This window comes from Oryzias latipes, chromosome 5, assembly GCF_053564925.1.
Source record: "Oryzias latipes strain Hd-rR chromosome 5, Olatipes_Hd-rR_3.1".
NCBI classification, from domain to species: Eukaryota; Metazoa; Chordata; class Actinopteri; order Beloniformes; family Adrianichthyidae; genus Oryzias; species Oryzias latipes.
This window is the reverse complement of record NC_136241.1, coordinates 5,027,747-5,044,161: the sequence shown is the minus strand read 5'-3', so window position 1 is coordinate 5,044,161 and position 16,415 is coordinate 5,027,747. Positions and strand designations below refer to the sequence as shown.

The 16,415-nt window shown below is 41.8% G+C and overlaps 1 protein-coding gene across 2 annotated transcripts; it reads right to left on the bottom strand.

The window, feature by feature from the left end:
* Positions 1–9,261: 9,261 nt before the first annotated feature.
* gata2b (GATA binding protein 2b) lies at positions 9,262–16,132 on the bottom strand. 2 transcript variants are annotated; one of them, XM_011474611.4, is made up of 6 exons: positions 16,009–16,132; positions 15,444–15,838; positions 14,506–15,087; positions 13,392–13,537; positions 11,226–11,351; positions 9,262–10,449 (listed from the first exon to the last, which is right to left on the bottom strand). In XM_011474611.4, exons 2-6 carry the CDS (start codon positions 15,670–15,672, stop codon positions 10,165–10,167), a joined length of 1,368 nt encoding a protein of 455 aa, XP_011472913.1. In that variant the 5' UTR covers positions 15,673–15,838; positions 16,009–16,132; the 3' UTR covers positions 9,262–10,164.
* Between the last annotated feature and the right edge of the window lie 283 nt (positions 16,133–16,415).

Below are 16,415 nucleotides of genomic sequence, written 5' to 3'. Positions count from 1 at the left end.
GTCAACTATGAAATTTTCTTTACCAATCTTAAAAAAATATGGAACACAACATCATTTTTTAAGGTAGATACAGAATTATTTAGAACAGAGAGAGCAATTTGTTTTTTTAATAATCAAAGGCCAAATAGAGGTAAGTTAGTAGCTATTGCTATTTAATTTTCTGAAAAAAAGGTTCAAATTTAAATTTTAAATGATAAAGTTTTAAACTGATTAAGAAGCGTACAGTTAATACTTCAGTAGTAATTCATAAAGTCACTATTTAACTTCGCTCAAGTGATTACTAGAATTTATTCTACAATTATTTAAGTAATGTTCCTAAAAAAATAACAAAAGTTTGTCCTCTTTGTTTCTATAAAAACGATGATTCCCTGTCTTGTAGTGTTGCTTTATAGAAATTATTCTGAGTTCAAAGGATTGTGTTACTGCAGTGGCATTTTGAAATTAGCTAAAAATATGAGCATGAATTCCAAAACTTTTGTTTTCTTCTTCCTTTATAAAGTGTGCAAAATGACAAAGGCTAAATCCCTGAATGTTAAATGTCTGAGGGCATTGAGAGATGCGCTAAAGACTGGCGGTATAACAGAAGTCGTTCAGCTGGATTTAAAAGCTGCTGCTGCTGTGCACTGCTGCAGAGACAAGCTGGTCTCCTAAACCAACAAACATCAGGCTTCAACACTCTCTGTTTCTTTTTCTTGCTTGTTATTATCTTCTTTCATAGAACTTCCCCGGCCTGTCTGTCATCACTGGCTGTAGGCTGTCACACATTACCTCAGCACGGCTTGTTCAAACAAAGGCGGCAGCAGCAGTTAGCAGCATAACTTCCAGTCTGTCCAGTCCCACCGCCACATCTTTACATAAACTTAAAGAACTGGACATTCTTTCAGTCTGTTTTTATTTGTACGTCATCAAGCAATGGACAACTAATAGATAGTTCTTTACATGTTCCTATGTGAGAAACATTTGGAGGCATAGAAAGACAAGAGTTTAATCTTGCCAGCAGCCTCAGGGTGTCATCCACTGTTTTTTCTACTATGCCCTTATTTACAGCAAATGCAGCAGCGTGGAGACTCAGATTAGAAACATAATTTGTGAAACTGACTTAACAGTTTCACCATACCTTTTATCAATCGCTGGTCATTTGAGCAATAAAACACTCGATTTGGTCATTTAATTTTATTAAATTGTATTTATTTTACATTTCCAAATGGTTTGTTGTCATTGCCTTTTCAACTAAAATGACCATAGCAATACTTAAACTGCAAACCTTTTGTCGATTACATGTCTCATGATCTAGAAAACATAGGAAATGAATTTACTTGTGCTTTGTTTTCCCAGCAGCACATAGCTTCTCTCTGAGTCTGCAGAATGGGTTTCAGTGAAGCTGGTTACCAGTTTACACAGCTTTGATATTCTTGAAACTCTTTAAGTTTACTGTTTAAATGTACATGTTCAATTTAGTTAAATCGCAATGCCCTGTGATACTCAACAGGGACAAATTCCCCTTAAAAGGTTGTCCGAGCCTGCACTCCAGCTCTGACACGGAAAGGACCGGATAGGTGCAATGTACCTGAGAAGTTTTGTCCATCCTTCTCTCTTTCCTTCTGGCCTAGATACCCCGCCTCTCAAATTTCCTGAGGGCTGAGCCCTGGGCTTTTTGTCAACTTTGTTATAAGATAGTGGGGCCCAGACACCCAGTCCCAGGGGCCTTAACACAAGGGACATTAACCCAGTGTCTACAGTGTGGCACTGTCAGGCAGATGTAATTCTCCCTCCCTCTCTCCTGGACCTTCCTTCCTCCTTTCATTGGTGCAGCAGGTAGAAGAAAAGAGGTGTTTGTTCAGAGACGAGAGGGATGAATTTGTCTGCTTCGGACAGGAGAAGAAAAGCAGCTTGAAAGGGACTTGTCAGTGGCTGTGGATCGTGTACTTGAAGGGTGTCCCACTCCCACTCAGAGAGAAGACACTGTGTGCCAGCGTCTTTCCCTTTTTCTGCAGAGTCCAGTCAAACAGTGTCTGTCCTTAAAAGAGCGGAGGGCTGAATACATCTAAGATGAGTTGCATTGAGCATTTTTATTTAGAAAATAAGGCACCACAGCTGAACTTTCTCCTGGTTTTGTATCTTTCTGTCTCCATGAGTCCCTTTTTGTAGTTTTGCTGGTGCTTTGCCCCCTTCACTGGTGTAAGGATGGTAACTTTATTTTAAAAACTAGACCTAAACCTCAAACAAACAAAATTGGTTAAAATTTTAAGATCTGGTGGAGGTATGCCGTGCCGGCCGGAAGATCAGCTGTGTGGCCCAGCTCTCTGCTGCTTCAACACTTATTCAAAAGCAGCTGCGGGCTCAAACTGCCGCTAAAACTGTGAGTCGGGCAGCTCTTTATCTCCTCATTTTAGTGTCTCTGTGGTTTTTAGTGTCTTATCATCGCTAGTATATGTGGCCTACGTTGCTCTGTCCTTTCACATTATCCACTAATTCTGTCACTTTCCTAAACAAACACGACTACCTTCAGACTTGTTATGCGGGGTTGTAGTTTTCCAGATTTATTCATTTTGAATTATCTGATTCACTGACCTAAAATGGATCCAGGGCATCTTTAGCCAAAACTTCTGTGACTGAAGTTTTCCAGATTCCTCATATTTCTTGCAAAATAATTAATTGTAAAAAAATATGTTAAACAGGTACAGGTAACAGGTAAACAAGAATGAATGTCAAATCCATTCACATTTTAGTTCAGCCCACTGTTGTTTGATTTGAGTTCCAAATAATTTGGAACTCAACATTCTTAGAACATTCTAGCACACTGGATGGTCACATGACTTTGCTAAATTCAAAGTGTTTCCACACATTGGACTGGAATGATGGACTTATCCGTTTTTGATGACATCACATGTGTGTGTGTTGCTGTGATGCACTTGATCGTGCACTTTCAGTAAGAAAACACTCCTAAAAAAAAACGGATTCCAGAAAAAAGAAGAAATCTCAGGGATGCCCACATGAAGGAGGGATTCTCCCCCAGGACGGACAGGCGGTGTACCAGAACTCTTAGAGAAGAGGGAACTAATCTAACTCTACAACTACATGTTTAAATGGTCCAGCAGATGGGCTTCATCCAGATGGATTTGGGGGATGGCTGGGGCCGTGAGACGAACCAGAGGTGAGGTCCACGGCCAAGTGTGGGAGCAGGAGCAGAGATGAGCCAAAGACGAGGTACACGGTCAGGTACAGGGGCACAGACGAGCCACAGGTAACTGACTGTTTTACACTTGAGGAGTACTTTTTGATACAGAGCAAGTTTTGCCTTTTGGGAATAAACTCCCTGTGAGTCACAATGGTCACAAACCAGGCTTTCTGACCATTGCACAAGCTCCAAAAAAGTCTTAAAGACCCACTCCAATGAAAATCGTGTTTTTTCTTTTTGTATCATGTTTTTGTAGCATTTTATTCATGACAAAGGACATAAGATAAGATTAGATAGGAGTTTGTTGATCTCTGGAGGGAAATTTAATTGTTACAGCAGCCAAACAAGAAAAATAACAGTTGGGAAAACAAATAGCAAGAGAAAAAGACAAATGTGGCAGTGAAAAATGGTGGTAAGAAAACATGTCATTAATAAATAAGTAAATACAGTAAATATAGCAGCAATTTCGGCAACCCCTATACCGTGTTATTGTACAGTCTGACTGCTGTTGGGCAAAGAACCTCCAGTAGCGTTCACGTATAAAATAATTAAACATCAAAACTGTGTTTCTGTGTACGTCTTTATTCAAATTGTGGCGAATCAAAGCAGTTGAAAAAATGCTGTTTGAAAAAGCTCTCAGTTGTGACTTAGAAACTACAACCGGCGGGTCCCAAGCTATCTGTTCCACTCCATTCTGATGCATCCAGCAACATTGGAGCTAACCAGCTGTACAGCTTAGAGCCAGAAGTGGATGCATCAGAATAGAGAGGAGCAGGGAGCTTGGGACCCGCCCAGCCTATTTTCCACGTCACCATACACAATACAAGTTAGTTACAACGCAGTTCTCCAGAGGTTTGTACAGCCACCTTAAGGCCCATCGTGAAAATGGAACGTGTGTGTAGTAATGTGTATCGTAAAGTATTTTTAAAGTAAATGGAAGTTACACGCACTTATGACGGACGGGAGGTGCTGTTGTATTGTGCCCTTACGCCATCCTCCTTTCATTAGTAAAGTGCAAATTCTGGCTTCCTACTGACCGAGTGCAAATACTTCACGCACGGGGGGTGCACGTGACACGTAAGCGTCCGTAGAATGTTCACGCAAACTGCGCTCTGATTGTCTAGTTCCATCATTCCTATCAGTCAGGCTGCAAGCACAGAGTGTGCAACAGGAGAGGCAAGAGATGCACAAGGAGTGCGGTTGTATCACACGATCAGCAGTAACCGGCCCCTTGCACAGTGTACAGGGTCTGGTGGGGTTGAAAAAAGGAATAATCTGACGTGCCTGTGTCACGCTGACTTCACCCTTACTTAAGCCTGGTCTATACTTCACAGCGATCAGCCATCCTATCAATTCTAGTCACAATCGCCCAAACTAGTTAATACTAAAGTAGGCTGTTTTACTTTCAACTGCACGTGAGAACTGCAATGAACCTCTGAGTGGTGTTTATACTTTTCAAGTAGCGTGTTTTTTTACGTGAAGGACATCTTGCCCATACCCTTGCTCCTTCTGAAAACGCACAGGTACACCATAAGGCAGAGGAGGTGGTGTCAACTAGAACTAGAAGCTAGACAATACAGAGGCGAGAAAAAAATGAAAATTAAAAAGCAGAGGCCAGCTGCATTCTCTAGTGCTGCAAGATATGGGACATAGATATATCTTTCCAGTAACTTGCTCTATTTTCTATCCAGTTGTCCGCTCTCCCTGTGTCTGTCTGTGAAGTTAGATATTTCCTAACTTCTTTAGTTACGTTTTCGTCATCTTCAGTGTTAAAAAGTCATTTCTCTGGACAGGTTGCTCCGTTATCATGTACTCTAATTACTCAAAATTGTGTAAAATTCCAGCCACTGATGGTATCATCAGCAGGGGTCACATTTCCCAGTGATTGGGGTGATTCCGCTCCGATGGCCTTGCGACCAATGCAACCCATGTGATTACAAATCACTTTGAAGTACAAAGCGAGCCTAACCCTTGTGTGTTGTATAAGTGTTCACTATGACTCTTTGCCTGCAGCATGTCTGTAGAAAAAAATTGCATGAACATTTTCTCTCTACGGCTTCATGGAGTGGTCCACATACTTAAAATTTTGTGTGGGCTACTTGTGTACCCCAAACAAGTTTATCCATTTTTTGACAAAAAAACAGACCACCAATATTATGACGAAAGCAGAAATGGGCAAAAACTGTCCATTGAAAATGAAACTATAAACTCCAACATCTGTTTTCCTCTACATTTTAATATTCTTGCCTAGATGCAAACTGTGTAATCCTGTATTACATTAATAAGTATGTCTAAAGCTTTGAGCCAATGAATGTTGACATTTAGGACTTTTTTTATTACTTACTTTAGTATAAAATTGTTTAACAAAATCAAATCCATGCTATTTGTTTGTTTGTTTTTTTAAATCATGTGAGACAACGCTTTTATTATTTTTATAATTACTTTAAAAAAATAATATTTAAATGTGGTATCATTGTCCATAAATATCCCAGATATGTTTTACAGGCAAAATAATGTCTTTGGAAAACCTGCCATTTTGAATAAATCCTAATCATGTTACAAAAAATGTTCTCCAACTGATTACTTGTTCTTTTATTGATCATTTAATCCCATCAGGGAGGCACATGATTGGCCCCGCGTGTATTCTAGCAGGACAACAACCACAAACAGCCAAAGTCAGGAACCATGTTCACTGCTAAGAAGATCAAGAAGTGCAAAAAATGATGGCATGACTCCACAGAACCAGAGTGTGTCTGGAAATACACAAAGAGACAAGTCAACATCCACAGAAAATCTGAGGTTAGTTCTCTATGATGTTTGGAACACCCAACCAACCGAGTTCCTCAAAGACAGGAAGAACTGATGCTGTTTGAAGGCAGAGGGTGGTCCCACCAAGCTGATTTGGTTTGTATTTTCATTTTGTTCATTTACTGCATTTTTTTTAATTGCTAAATAATATTTTTTGACTTTGTTCTGCATTTTTTCACACCACTTTGCCTCTGTGCAGTAAATCTACTACTACTTCTTTTCCAAGTCACAATGGTTTGTATCAAGATCAAACATCCACAGTGTGGATCATTTGCACCCTGCCTCTCTACGGCCCTATGAACGGCTGTCATAGACTTGTTGTTTTGTTGTTGTTGTAGTTTTTCTTTCAGATTTCTCTGTAATGATGGTTAACAAAACTGAAATTCTAAAAGTCCTTTATTTTTGCGCTTTTATGTTCCAATGACAGAAAAGTCAATTTCATAAGAGCTTATCCAACGAGCAGATGTGACTGATTTTGCAACTGGGGAACATAAGCTTCTTCCAGCTCAGTTTCTATCAACAGTGCTGATCTCTGCTTTCAGGAGAAGACGGCTGTTTATTAGAAAACGGTGGGATATGTCAACAAGGGTTACCTGGGTAACTCTAAACTGCTGATCATGTGGTGAAAAAACATTTTGACAGTTCCATCGCTAACTTTCCATTCTTTTCTGCTCAACGACTATTTTTATGATCAGGATTCATTTAATTTCTTTGCAGTTTTTGACGATTAGCAGATCCAGAGCTCAAAACTTTCAGGTTTCCCCATTTAACCTGAGGTAGTAGATTTCATAAACTCCCGATCCAGTTTTGAAGGCCCCTGTCTGCCTTACTTCATTGTAGCTTTCACAGCTTCAACAAGCCTATTCTGATGTAGTTTTTACATTTCTGCAGAATTATAACCCAAAATATTGAAATGATCACAGAACATGAGCCTTTGTCCAATATTGCTACAAAATTCTGACAGTTGAGGATCAAGTTGCAGTAGCTTCAGCTCTGTCATCTATCTTTTTAAAAGCCCAGTGACACCATTTTTACAGAAATGTGCTGAATATCCAGCGCTCAAAATACTCCTGTACCATTTGAGCAAGAGACCGCTACTGTGCAGGTTCCATAGATAGCAGCGTTAACCACTGTTGAAACCCCTAAGCCAATGGGCTCTCTTTCTATTCTACATCTACGTTTGCTTTGAACGTTCTCAAATCTTATCTTCTACCAATGAGACGCAGTTTCAATATAATGGCAAATAACTGGTGTCAAAAAGGGAGGTCACTTTTCGTACTCACAGAACAACCGTTCTCACGTCAACCCTTTTCAAGCAGCCCTGATAATAAAATATTGGTAATACTTCTTTGCGTATTCCACCAATCACAGTAGTTGATTGTAGTTTTACTGACATGTTTTGATATCATCTTTAAAAGATTTCCAATAGAATCAGCAATAGATATTTTCCATCAGTGGTTGAATGAGATTTCTGGCAAATTCACAAGCAACCTAAACCATGAAAGTACGTGGAAGTGGCCGGTATTTGAACCATAACCTTTTGGCTATAAAGCTACGTAAACACTAAAGCGTGTTCTTGAACATGCATTTTACCCATGGTGTTTACACTGGATAAGCATGGAGAGGATTCTTTTTTCTTTTTCCTCAGCTACTGTTTACTAGCTTATGTCTGCCTCCTACGGTTGGAGGAGCCTTGGAATGAAATGTTAAAACTCGGAGCAAATCTTGTGAATCTTGCTCCAGGCTTTTTCTGTCATGGCCTTATTCGAATACATGAAAGACTTGGTGTCATATAATTCCGGCCGAACACAATCCGTAATTAGAAATTCTCCACCGTGATGAATCAATTAAAGGTCCTATTTCATGCAAAATCAACTTATTGAGCTTTTAGGTACAATATAATGTTAATTCCTCTCAAAGAACAACCCCAAAATAGTATTTTGCTCCATTCACGCACTTCTGAGTGAGTAGTCCTCTAAAACCCTGCACTCTGAACACCAGCCCCTCCCAATCCATGCAAAGGCAGTGGGTCCTCACATTGTGACGTCACAAAGTGAAGAGCAGCCCGTTCCAGCAAGAGTCCACACTGCCAGCTCCGCCCTCAGGCCAACACACACCCGAGTCGTCTTACATTTGGGTGGGAAAATTTGCCTTTAGCCCTTGTGCTATCCTAGGCACTTTAACATTGGGAGTTGGGTCATCTAGACCCACTAGACAGTGCGCTGAACCTTTTTTCTTCAATGATTTGTGATCTTCACTGGTGTCCATGGATTACATGAAATCTTTCCACCTTTATCCACCTTTGTCATGGTAGGGAGAACACGTCAATGCAAGGGCGGGGTCATCTAAGATAGCACAAGGGTTAAAGGGGCCGCCATCCATACGTCACTGCGTGATCGGAGTCCCTGATTGGTCCAAGTTTGACTGGTCTGACTTGCCACAAGTGTTCAATGGCCGTGTGTTTTGTACGCAGTGCTTGAAAATGGTTGTAGAAACTTGCGTAGCTGTGTCATCGTGAGAGTTTTAAACATGGAAGCCCGAAACCGGTTTCTATAGACTTTTCATTAGAAGTGGCTGGTTGAACACTCGCTGTAGATAGAGGGCGATGTGAACGTAGCTTTAGGCAGCAGAACTAACCGACAAACCGCCGTGGAGCCTGGGTTGTTCCAGACACTTCAGTAATTATCAGATTGGAGGGATTTTTTGTTGTATTGTTTTTGTTTTTTTAGGGACTTTCTCGAATTCCTTTATGCTGGATTCATAAACATGAGCCGATAGTTAAGAGACCAAAAAAAGATGACTTACTTTAGGCCTTCATTCAGTCCGACCATGACAGCTTAATATATCGTCAGAATCGAAAAGTCTTTGTTTACTGTTTGACACTGAAGTGCTGCATTCTTGACTCTGGAATTCCATGAAGATAAATGATTTATTATTTATTTTCCAAACTTGCAGATCCCTTGAGGAAACCTTTGGAAAACTGATTTATCTGTTCTAGGACTCTTTTCCTAAAAGCACTTAACAGGCATCGTTTTATCGTATCGTTCCGGTTTTATGGGGGGGGGAATAAATTCATGAATGACTGAAAGCATCACATAAATGTAATGTTCACTAAAATTTTAAACTTCTTGTCTTATTTTACCATGTTTGTACACAAAACTCAAAAATGTGGTGAAAGTTGTACCACTGTAATCATCTGCAGGACCAGTAAAAACGGGCTTTATTAATATCCATGGAACCCCATCACCAGAGAAAGGAATTAGCTTAGTCATGACTTCAGATTAGATACATTTTTATTTTGAAATCAACAGTATGCAATGGCAATCAGACGTTCAGCTTTTAGTGACAGGCAGCTGGAAGCACGCATGTGCTCCCTCCTCATGAGTGATTATGGTTTGAAGAATGAAGATAAAACATTTGCATTCGCTTAGAAGATCTGTTACCCCGGTTAGGCTCAACTGAAAAGAGAACAAAGTTTCCTACATTTTAGGTAAATAAAAGCGTTTGATGCTTTGACTTGTTATTTGCACATTCCTCATTAGCATATTGAACCTTTCTATCTCAGACTGACACAGAACAAGCAGAGCGGAGAGAACAATAGGAACAATCTCTTTATTCCTTGAGATCATGAATGTGGCGCTTCGGCTAAAAAATATACTCAGATCTGGTATAACAGCCTCAGGAGCTAAACAATAGTTAAAATAAATTATCTGCATAACAATATTAATTATTATAAAACTTATAATAGACAGTGTAAAATCAGAATTCATAAACATTTTTTATTTGCCAAGTGAAAAACTGCTTAAAAAATGTCCATGAGCAAAACAACAAAATCACATTATTTAGTAGTGAAGGGCAGTTTTGTGTCAGAGACCCTCCCTCCTGAGACATATTTACAATATTAACACTAATTAGAAAACTTCCCATTTGTGAGCAGTCAGGGCGTCAGTGGAGACCAGACCATGAGGCGCTGTGGCGCTCTCTGAGCTTGTGTCTGCACAACAGGAAGCCAAAATCTTTCTCCGTTAAATTTGGTACCATCATTACTAAAAGCTCTTCCTTTCTTACAATCACAAAGTAAAGACCCCCTCCGTCTGCACCACCAAGCAAGATGCGCTCCACTCAGTCTCTCATCGCCCTCCAAGTCCCCATCCGCTCAGGCCTGGCTCCTCTTCCTCTCAGCCCATTGCAGTCACCATGTTGGAGTGGTGGGGGTGGCTGAAGGACGGGTGTATAGGCGTGGGCGTGGGGAGCATGTGTCCAGCATGGCTGAAAGGCTGCAAATGGCTCATGGACATGTGACTGGCCAGAGAAGCGGCACTGAAAGGAGAGTTCTTGTCGTGCAGGCTTTTAGTAAACTCTTCGTAGGCGTCGCCGCCCCGCTTGCTCTTTTTAGATTTGTTGGACATCTTCCTGTTGCGTGTCTGTATCCCTTCCTTTTTCATGGTGAGGGGCCGGTTCACCTGCAGGAAAGAAAGGAGGAATGAGAAGAATGTTTGGAAGGACACAAACAATAGGATTTAATTACGTCATGCAAATTGTCTGGTTTTTAAAATGTTTTAAGATGAAAGAAAAAAACATGAACAAACTCAATTAACTAACAGGTGGAAAGCTCTGAATTCACAGGTTCTTGCTTACAAACGTGGATCCTGACAACTTTTCTGAGCCTGGTTTCTCTCCACGTATCTGAATAATGATCCTTCAGGAGCAAGATTTTATTCCTCGCTCTTAGTCCAACAAAGTAGGTGATAATTCTGTGATAAACCCGTGAGGCCGTTTTAATATTAGGTATGTTAGAAAGTCATCTTGGGATTTTTGTCCCTTCTTCTGTGCTGATCTGCTGCATTTCCACACTGTCCAGAAGAGTTTTTGGATTCACCATAAAAGCACTGCTGTTAATCATCAGAAAACATGCCACAGGGTTGGCTGAGGAGCTTCAACGTTCCTCTTTGCTGCAGATCTATATTTCCACAGGAAGCGCTCGTTAATTCAATCAAGTGTTTGTTTTTATTTTCTTATTCTTATTCCTGCAGGCTTGATGCTGTGGATTTGGATAACTACCTTCTGGCAGTCCCACTCAAAAACAGACTGAACGTTGTGACTCTCTGGGGATAACACCTTTCCTGGAGACAATGTGTTCGACTCTACTATACACTCTGTTAACACTCAAAAACATCGGGGTTCACCCCCTAACTTCTTGACTTGAACCCACACTGGAGATCTATGGTCAAACACGTACATTATGAAGTTTGTAGTAAAGGCCACAGGCGTTGCACACCGGATCTCCGCTCGCGTTGCGCCTCCAGAGTGTGGTGGTGGTCGTCTGACAGTTGGCGCAGCATGTGCCCGCTCGTCTGGCCGCAGACTGGAGGAATACAAGGAGTGACCTTAGCTTACATTTGTATCCCAGACACGAGAAGAGTACAAGTAGCAGTTCTTCATGAAGACACCTGGGAAACAATCACAGCTAAGATTGTCTGCATGACACCCATTTATCACCTCTTTGCTCCGTCTGATGCTCAGCACTGTCACCCTTTCTCATGTCTCTTTTGATCAAATCAAATGGAGGAAGAAAAAGAGGAATTCTCAGAAGTGGAGGCTTTTAGAAAAAATTTACTCTTGAAATGACATTTTGAATGTAAATGCCACCAAGAAACTATAGTCAAAATATTTACTTTACAAAAAATAATCATATGGATTAAATTAAATCTGTTTCTGATGCAACACAGAGAAAATATCAAACAAATAGCAATGTGTGTTTTGAACACAGGGTCTCAAATCTGTAAAAAATGCTTTATTATAAAATGTTTTTGTAAATTATCTCCGTCTGTATATGGGGCATTTAAATGGAGCATTTTGTCCTCAATGGCTTCTTTAGCAGCAGCTTCATGCTTTTTATGGCAACTTGCATTGCAGGAAATTGCTGTAAGTCACACTCTAACCAAATGTGTTTTGTAATCTAAATACACATGAAATCTATATTTGGTGCATTTGTTATTTCAATTATATATTTTTTTAAAACGAAAAGGGGGTAAAGGGCACATGTCGCCCTGTGGAGCTGACAGCCTGCGTCGAGGCTCCACTGGGTGTTTTTTTAACCTCAGTGCGTCGCTGCTCTGCGGTGGACGGAAGGCTTGACCACTCGAAAGTGAGGACTGGGCCTGAAGTCGGGAGGCCGCAGGAGGAGGGCTGGCTTTATCTGGACAGTCAGACATCCGGAAAGGAAGCAACTGGAAAGCTGCTGCCGCTGCGGGCAAAGACGCAGCGCTGCGCTGCGCGCCCCCACCGGGCTGCGCGGAAACCAGCCCTGATATATGGCCGCATACTCATTTATAGGCATTATTAATGGCGCTGAAAATGATTTGTAGGAAGCAGACAGTTGTTTTCCTGCTGGATTTTTTTGTCGCTGTTTAGAAAATTGAGCTTTTAAGGCAAACGATTGTGGGTTAGTGTTATATACGATACAGATTAAATCAAACGTTTTCCCCTCTTCTGATAAAGTTAAAACAATGTTTAAAGTGGTCAACATTGATGGCATCTCTTCAGTGAAATGGCTGATCAGGGGTGCAAACATTGCTCTCATTAAAGAAAACCGTCAGCGACACAATTATCCATGCAGAGATCCAGTTCATTACGAAAAGTCAGTATTTTAATAAACGTCACGCGCGATCGTGGACACTGCGTGCGTTGCTACCAGCTGCTTTTACCCAATAATAATAATAATAATAAAATTCCTCCAGATTGTTATCACTCTTGATGCCTTTTGTTTCACATGAAAATCACATTTCATCCTAATCAAAAACTGTTTTTTTAACGTTTTAGATTATTTAATAAAAAGCTAAACATTGATTTCCTGCAGCTGCATTGATGAGGAGATTTAGTTCCGGGTTCCCAAATCTAGAGTTGATCTGCGATCTTAGACATTTAATGATACAAATAAACAAAGGTGATCACTGATCTGTAGTTAAGCCTCAAGAAAAACGAGGGGTTTCCTAAACAAACAGCATTTCCAAGAACAAAAACCTGTCAGAATCGGCCAAAGCGCAGACATCTGAACATCTCAGCTCTTCTGGCCTCAAACCAAAACACAGCCAAATATTTTTCTGATGCTTAAAAGGGTGAGCAGGCCAGACCCATGAAAAATCCAAAAGCTCTGTGTGATTTCATGCTGGCCCTGCTATCAGTGTCAGTATCTGAAGGAGCTATAATAATGATAACAGCATCAACACAGATGGCCCCGTCGCCTCAGCAGAAGAACCAAGAGGTGAACCGACAACACAATTGCTGGAAACTGATTAGGAAAATATAACTTTCCTGGAATTGTGTGACCTCCCCCCTTTCCCCCTCAGGTTACGCTCTTTATATTTACTGCCCTTCACAACACACACACATGGAGGGAACTCACCAGCCTGCGTTTGGGTTTGATGAGAGGTCTGTTCTGGCCGTTCATCTTATGGTAGAGGCCGCAGGCGTTGCACAGGTAGTGTCCAGTGCTGTCACGTCTCCACAGAGGTGTAGACGTTGCCCCACAGTTCACACACTCGCGGCCTTCTGTAGAGGAAAACAGAAAGTTTTTAGCTATAATTCTGTAAAATTGCTGAAGAGCAATAGACCTTTCTGTAAAATCTACAATAACGGGAAAAAAGACCTAGACCAAAGACTATACTGGAAAGCGTGCATGACACTCTTAGAAAGAAGGAAAAATTAAGAAACCTTTGATAAAAAAAGGCTTTAAGCTTCTATTCCTCTAAACTTATTTAAAAAAATAGAATATTATTTTAATGCACCAAAGCAGAGCCATCTGCAGGGCTTTTGATCATTTGTTTTAGCTTTAGAGTAAAAAAAGCCAACTCTGATTAGTTTTTTAAGCACAAGTTAGAAGCAAACTCTCCTTGAGTTACAACCCAGTAATAATATACTGATTAATATTTTCATTGAACAAAATAAAAAACTAAACAAAGTCTGAGATGCAGCATAAATAGCAGTAAGTACAAAGGGTTAAAGCATCAACCAAATGATCTTTATATGGTTTAAGATCAAATTTGCCCCCCACTCCACGCGCGCGCTTTATTTTACCATTCTCAATTTTTCAAGGGATATTGTGAAGCATCAGCTACGTCACAGCCCGCACGTTTACAGAAAAGCCCGATCAAGACGTGATTTTTTAAAACGATAAATCAAAATATTCCTATACATTTATTGATTACATTTAAAAAAAAGTTTGTTTTAATTATTAAAGGTATTTTTTTCCAGAATAAAGCCTCGTTTATAAATCTTTCCATTTGAGGGTAATTTTTTTATAATAAAAAAAGCTGCAGTATTCGTGTTGTGTATTCTACCGATAATGTTGTGATAACACTCTCTGTAAATGGTGCAATTAAAACGCGTAACGACGCGTTTCTGCAGCTCTTGATTTTCTTTTTCTATATTATTCCCACTCGTGTTTTATCTGTGACACTGCCTCGGGGCCGTAGCATGATCAGACCCACAAGGCGGCAGGTTCTGCGCGGCCGACTCACCGGTGCAGGAGCGTGTCTTGCCTTTGTTCTTGAAGCTGGACGGGGATCCCAGCAGGCTGCCCGGGTGGAACAGGCTGCCGCCGTACTCGTGGGCCGCTGGGAGGGAGTAGGGGGAGTAGGTGGGGATGGGGTGGTGCGTGGAGGGAGTCTGGGCGCTCATCGAGGATAGGCTGCTCCGCAGAGGACTGGATCCCTCCATCTTCATGCTTTCGGGCATTTGATATTTAATAGAGTCCTTTTCGTCCATCCTGGTGACCGGGGAGCACGGAGACGCGGCCCCCGGATCCGGAGACACGTCCTTTGGTGGCGTGGGGGGGAAAGCGTACAGATGGGAGCTGGGGTGGGACGGCGGGGTCAGGGTGGACGCGGACACCGCGCTGGAGTTGCTGTTGCACGGGTAAACGGCGGAGAGCGCGCCGGGGGACGCGGAGCCCGGGTGGTGCAGGCTGGGCTTGCTGAAGGGGCTGACGGCCCAGGCGTTGTGGTGGTGCGCAGACAGAGCAGCTTTCCCCCCGTCCAGCCAGGAAATGCCCGGACTGTGAAGGAGATGAGGCCGGCACACTTGAGTCCCCGTCAGGCGCGCTGTCAAACCAAAGGCATTTTTTAAAAACACGGAATGCGTGAACGACTGCGTAAAATGTAAAAAAAAAAGAAAAAACGCTTTATTTATCTGTTTATTTTTTGGTGCAAGGAACTTTACCAACAAAAACAATTAAGACTTGTTGATTCAGTGGATTTGCTGGCAGGTAAAGCAAGATTCTTTTCCTGAACTACTCCGAGTTGTAAAAATTAATTATATTTTTATTACATATATATCAAGAATTACATGTGAATCAAAACAAACAACTTTTCCTTTATTTTAACATAGGAAAAATATTTTTCATTGCAGTTACGAGGATGAATACATGTGTATTTTGGTCTGCATGCTGCGTCCTCACCGTGCGCCTGGCTGTAGGACACCCGGGCCCTGGCAGAGTTGTGGTAATACGGGTTTCCCTGCGAGTCCAGGTGGTTAAAGAAAACGTCCACCTCATCTGGAGGAAGCAGCTGAGCTGCGGGCTCCATGTAGTTGTGGCCCAGGCCAGGGTGGTGGGAGTCCGGGTGCTGTCCGTGGTTTAGCACGGGGTGGTGATGCAGCCAGCGGGGCTGGTCAGCCGCAACATCCATTTCTGTCCTCCTCTGGTTTCAGCAAGTTGGAGGCAAGAAGACAGACTTTTGCTTTAGAGCTGTTTCTCTGTTTTCACAGTCTGTTCAGTGAGTCCATTAGCAGCGCGAGGCGGCTGGTGTTTAAATGAATTCCCTCACGTCTCCTGGACGTGGAGTCCAGTTTGACCTGCAACAAGGAAAGATCAGAGGTCGATATTTTAAAAAAAATGTCATAAACTCAGGTGAAAAACCTCTGTCGCGATGAATGTACAAAATAATAAAAAAATGATCTTATTATAGAACAAAAAATGAAGCCTTCAATGTCTTGTCTGTTGCGCTCCTTTGCATAATATTGACCTTTTTAATCCGGATCCCCGCAGCTCGGTTCGTTTTGTCTCCGGTTGCAGCTGCTGAATGTCGGAGTTGAGCGTCCGCCGGGACTTGAAGCGACAGTGCGGCTGTCAGCGCCGGGCCAGGCTTGATAAGTGCACGTGGGCGGGGCCTTCAATGAAGCCTGCACCCAGCCAATTAGGTTCCAGCTAACGAACGCGCAGAGACGCAACCGCTCGTTCTCCTCTTCAGAGGAGGGAAACAAACCGAAAAGTCAAGTAAGTATTTATCAAACAGGCCGAGCTGATGCTTTGCAGGTTTCAAACAAACTACAATGAAGCAGCATTTTTATCTGCGGCAGACTCTCTGTGGTGAGCCGCTCACGTCGCATTTCTGCGCAAAACTCGCAGAAATGAAAGTCCGATAAATCCGTC

What these genes read in the sequence shown, in the direction of transcription:
- gata2b (XM_011474611.4), bottom strand. Translation starts at nt 15,672, where the DNA reads ATGGATGTTGCGGCTGACCAGCCCCGCTGGCTGCATCACCACCCCGTG. An exon ending in GTCCTACAGCCAGGCGCACG is followed by an intron (nt 15,088 to 15,443) that starts GTGAGGACGCAG and finishes TTGGTTTGACAG; the next exon opens with CGCGCCTGACGGGGACTCAA. An exon ending in TCAAACCCAAACGCAGGCTG is followed by an intron (nt 11,352 to 13,391) that starts GTGAGTTCCCTC and finishes GTATTCCTCCAG; the next exon opens with TCTGCGGCCAGACGAGCGGG.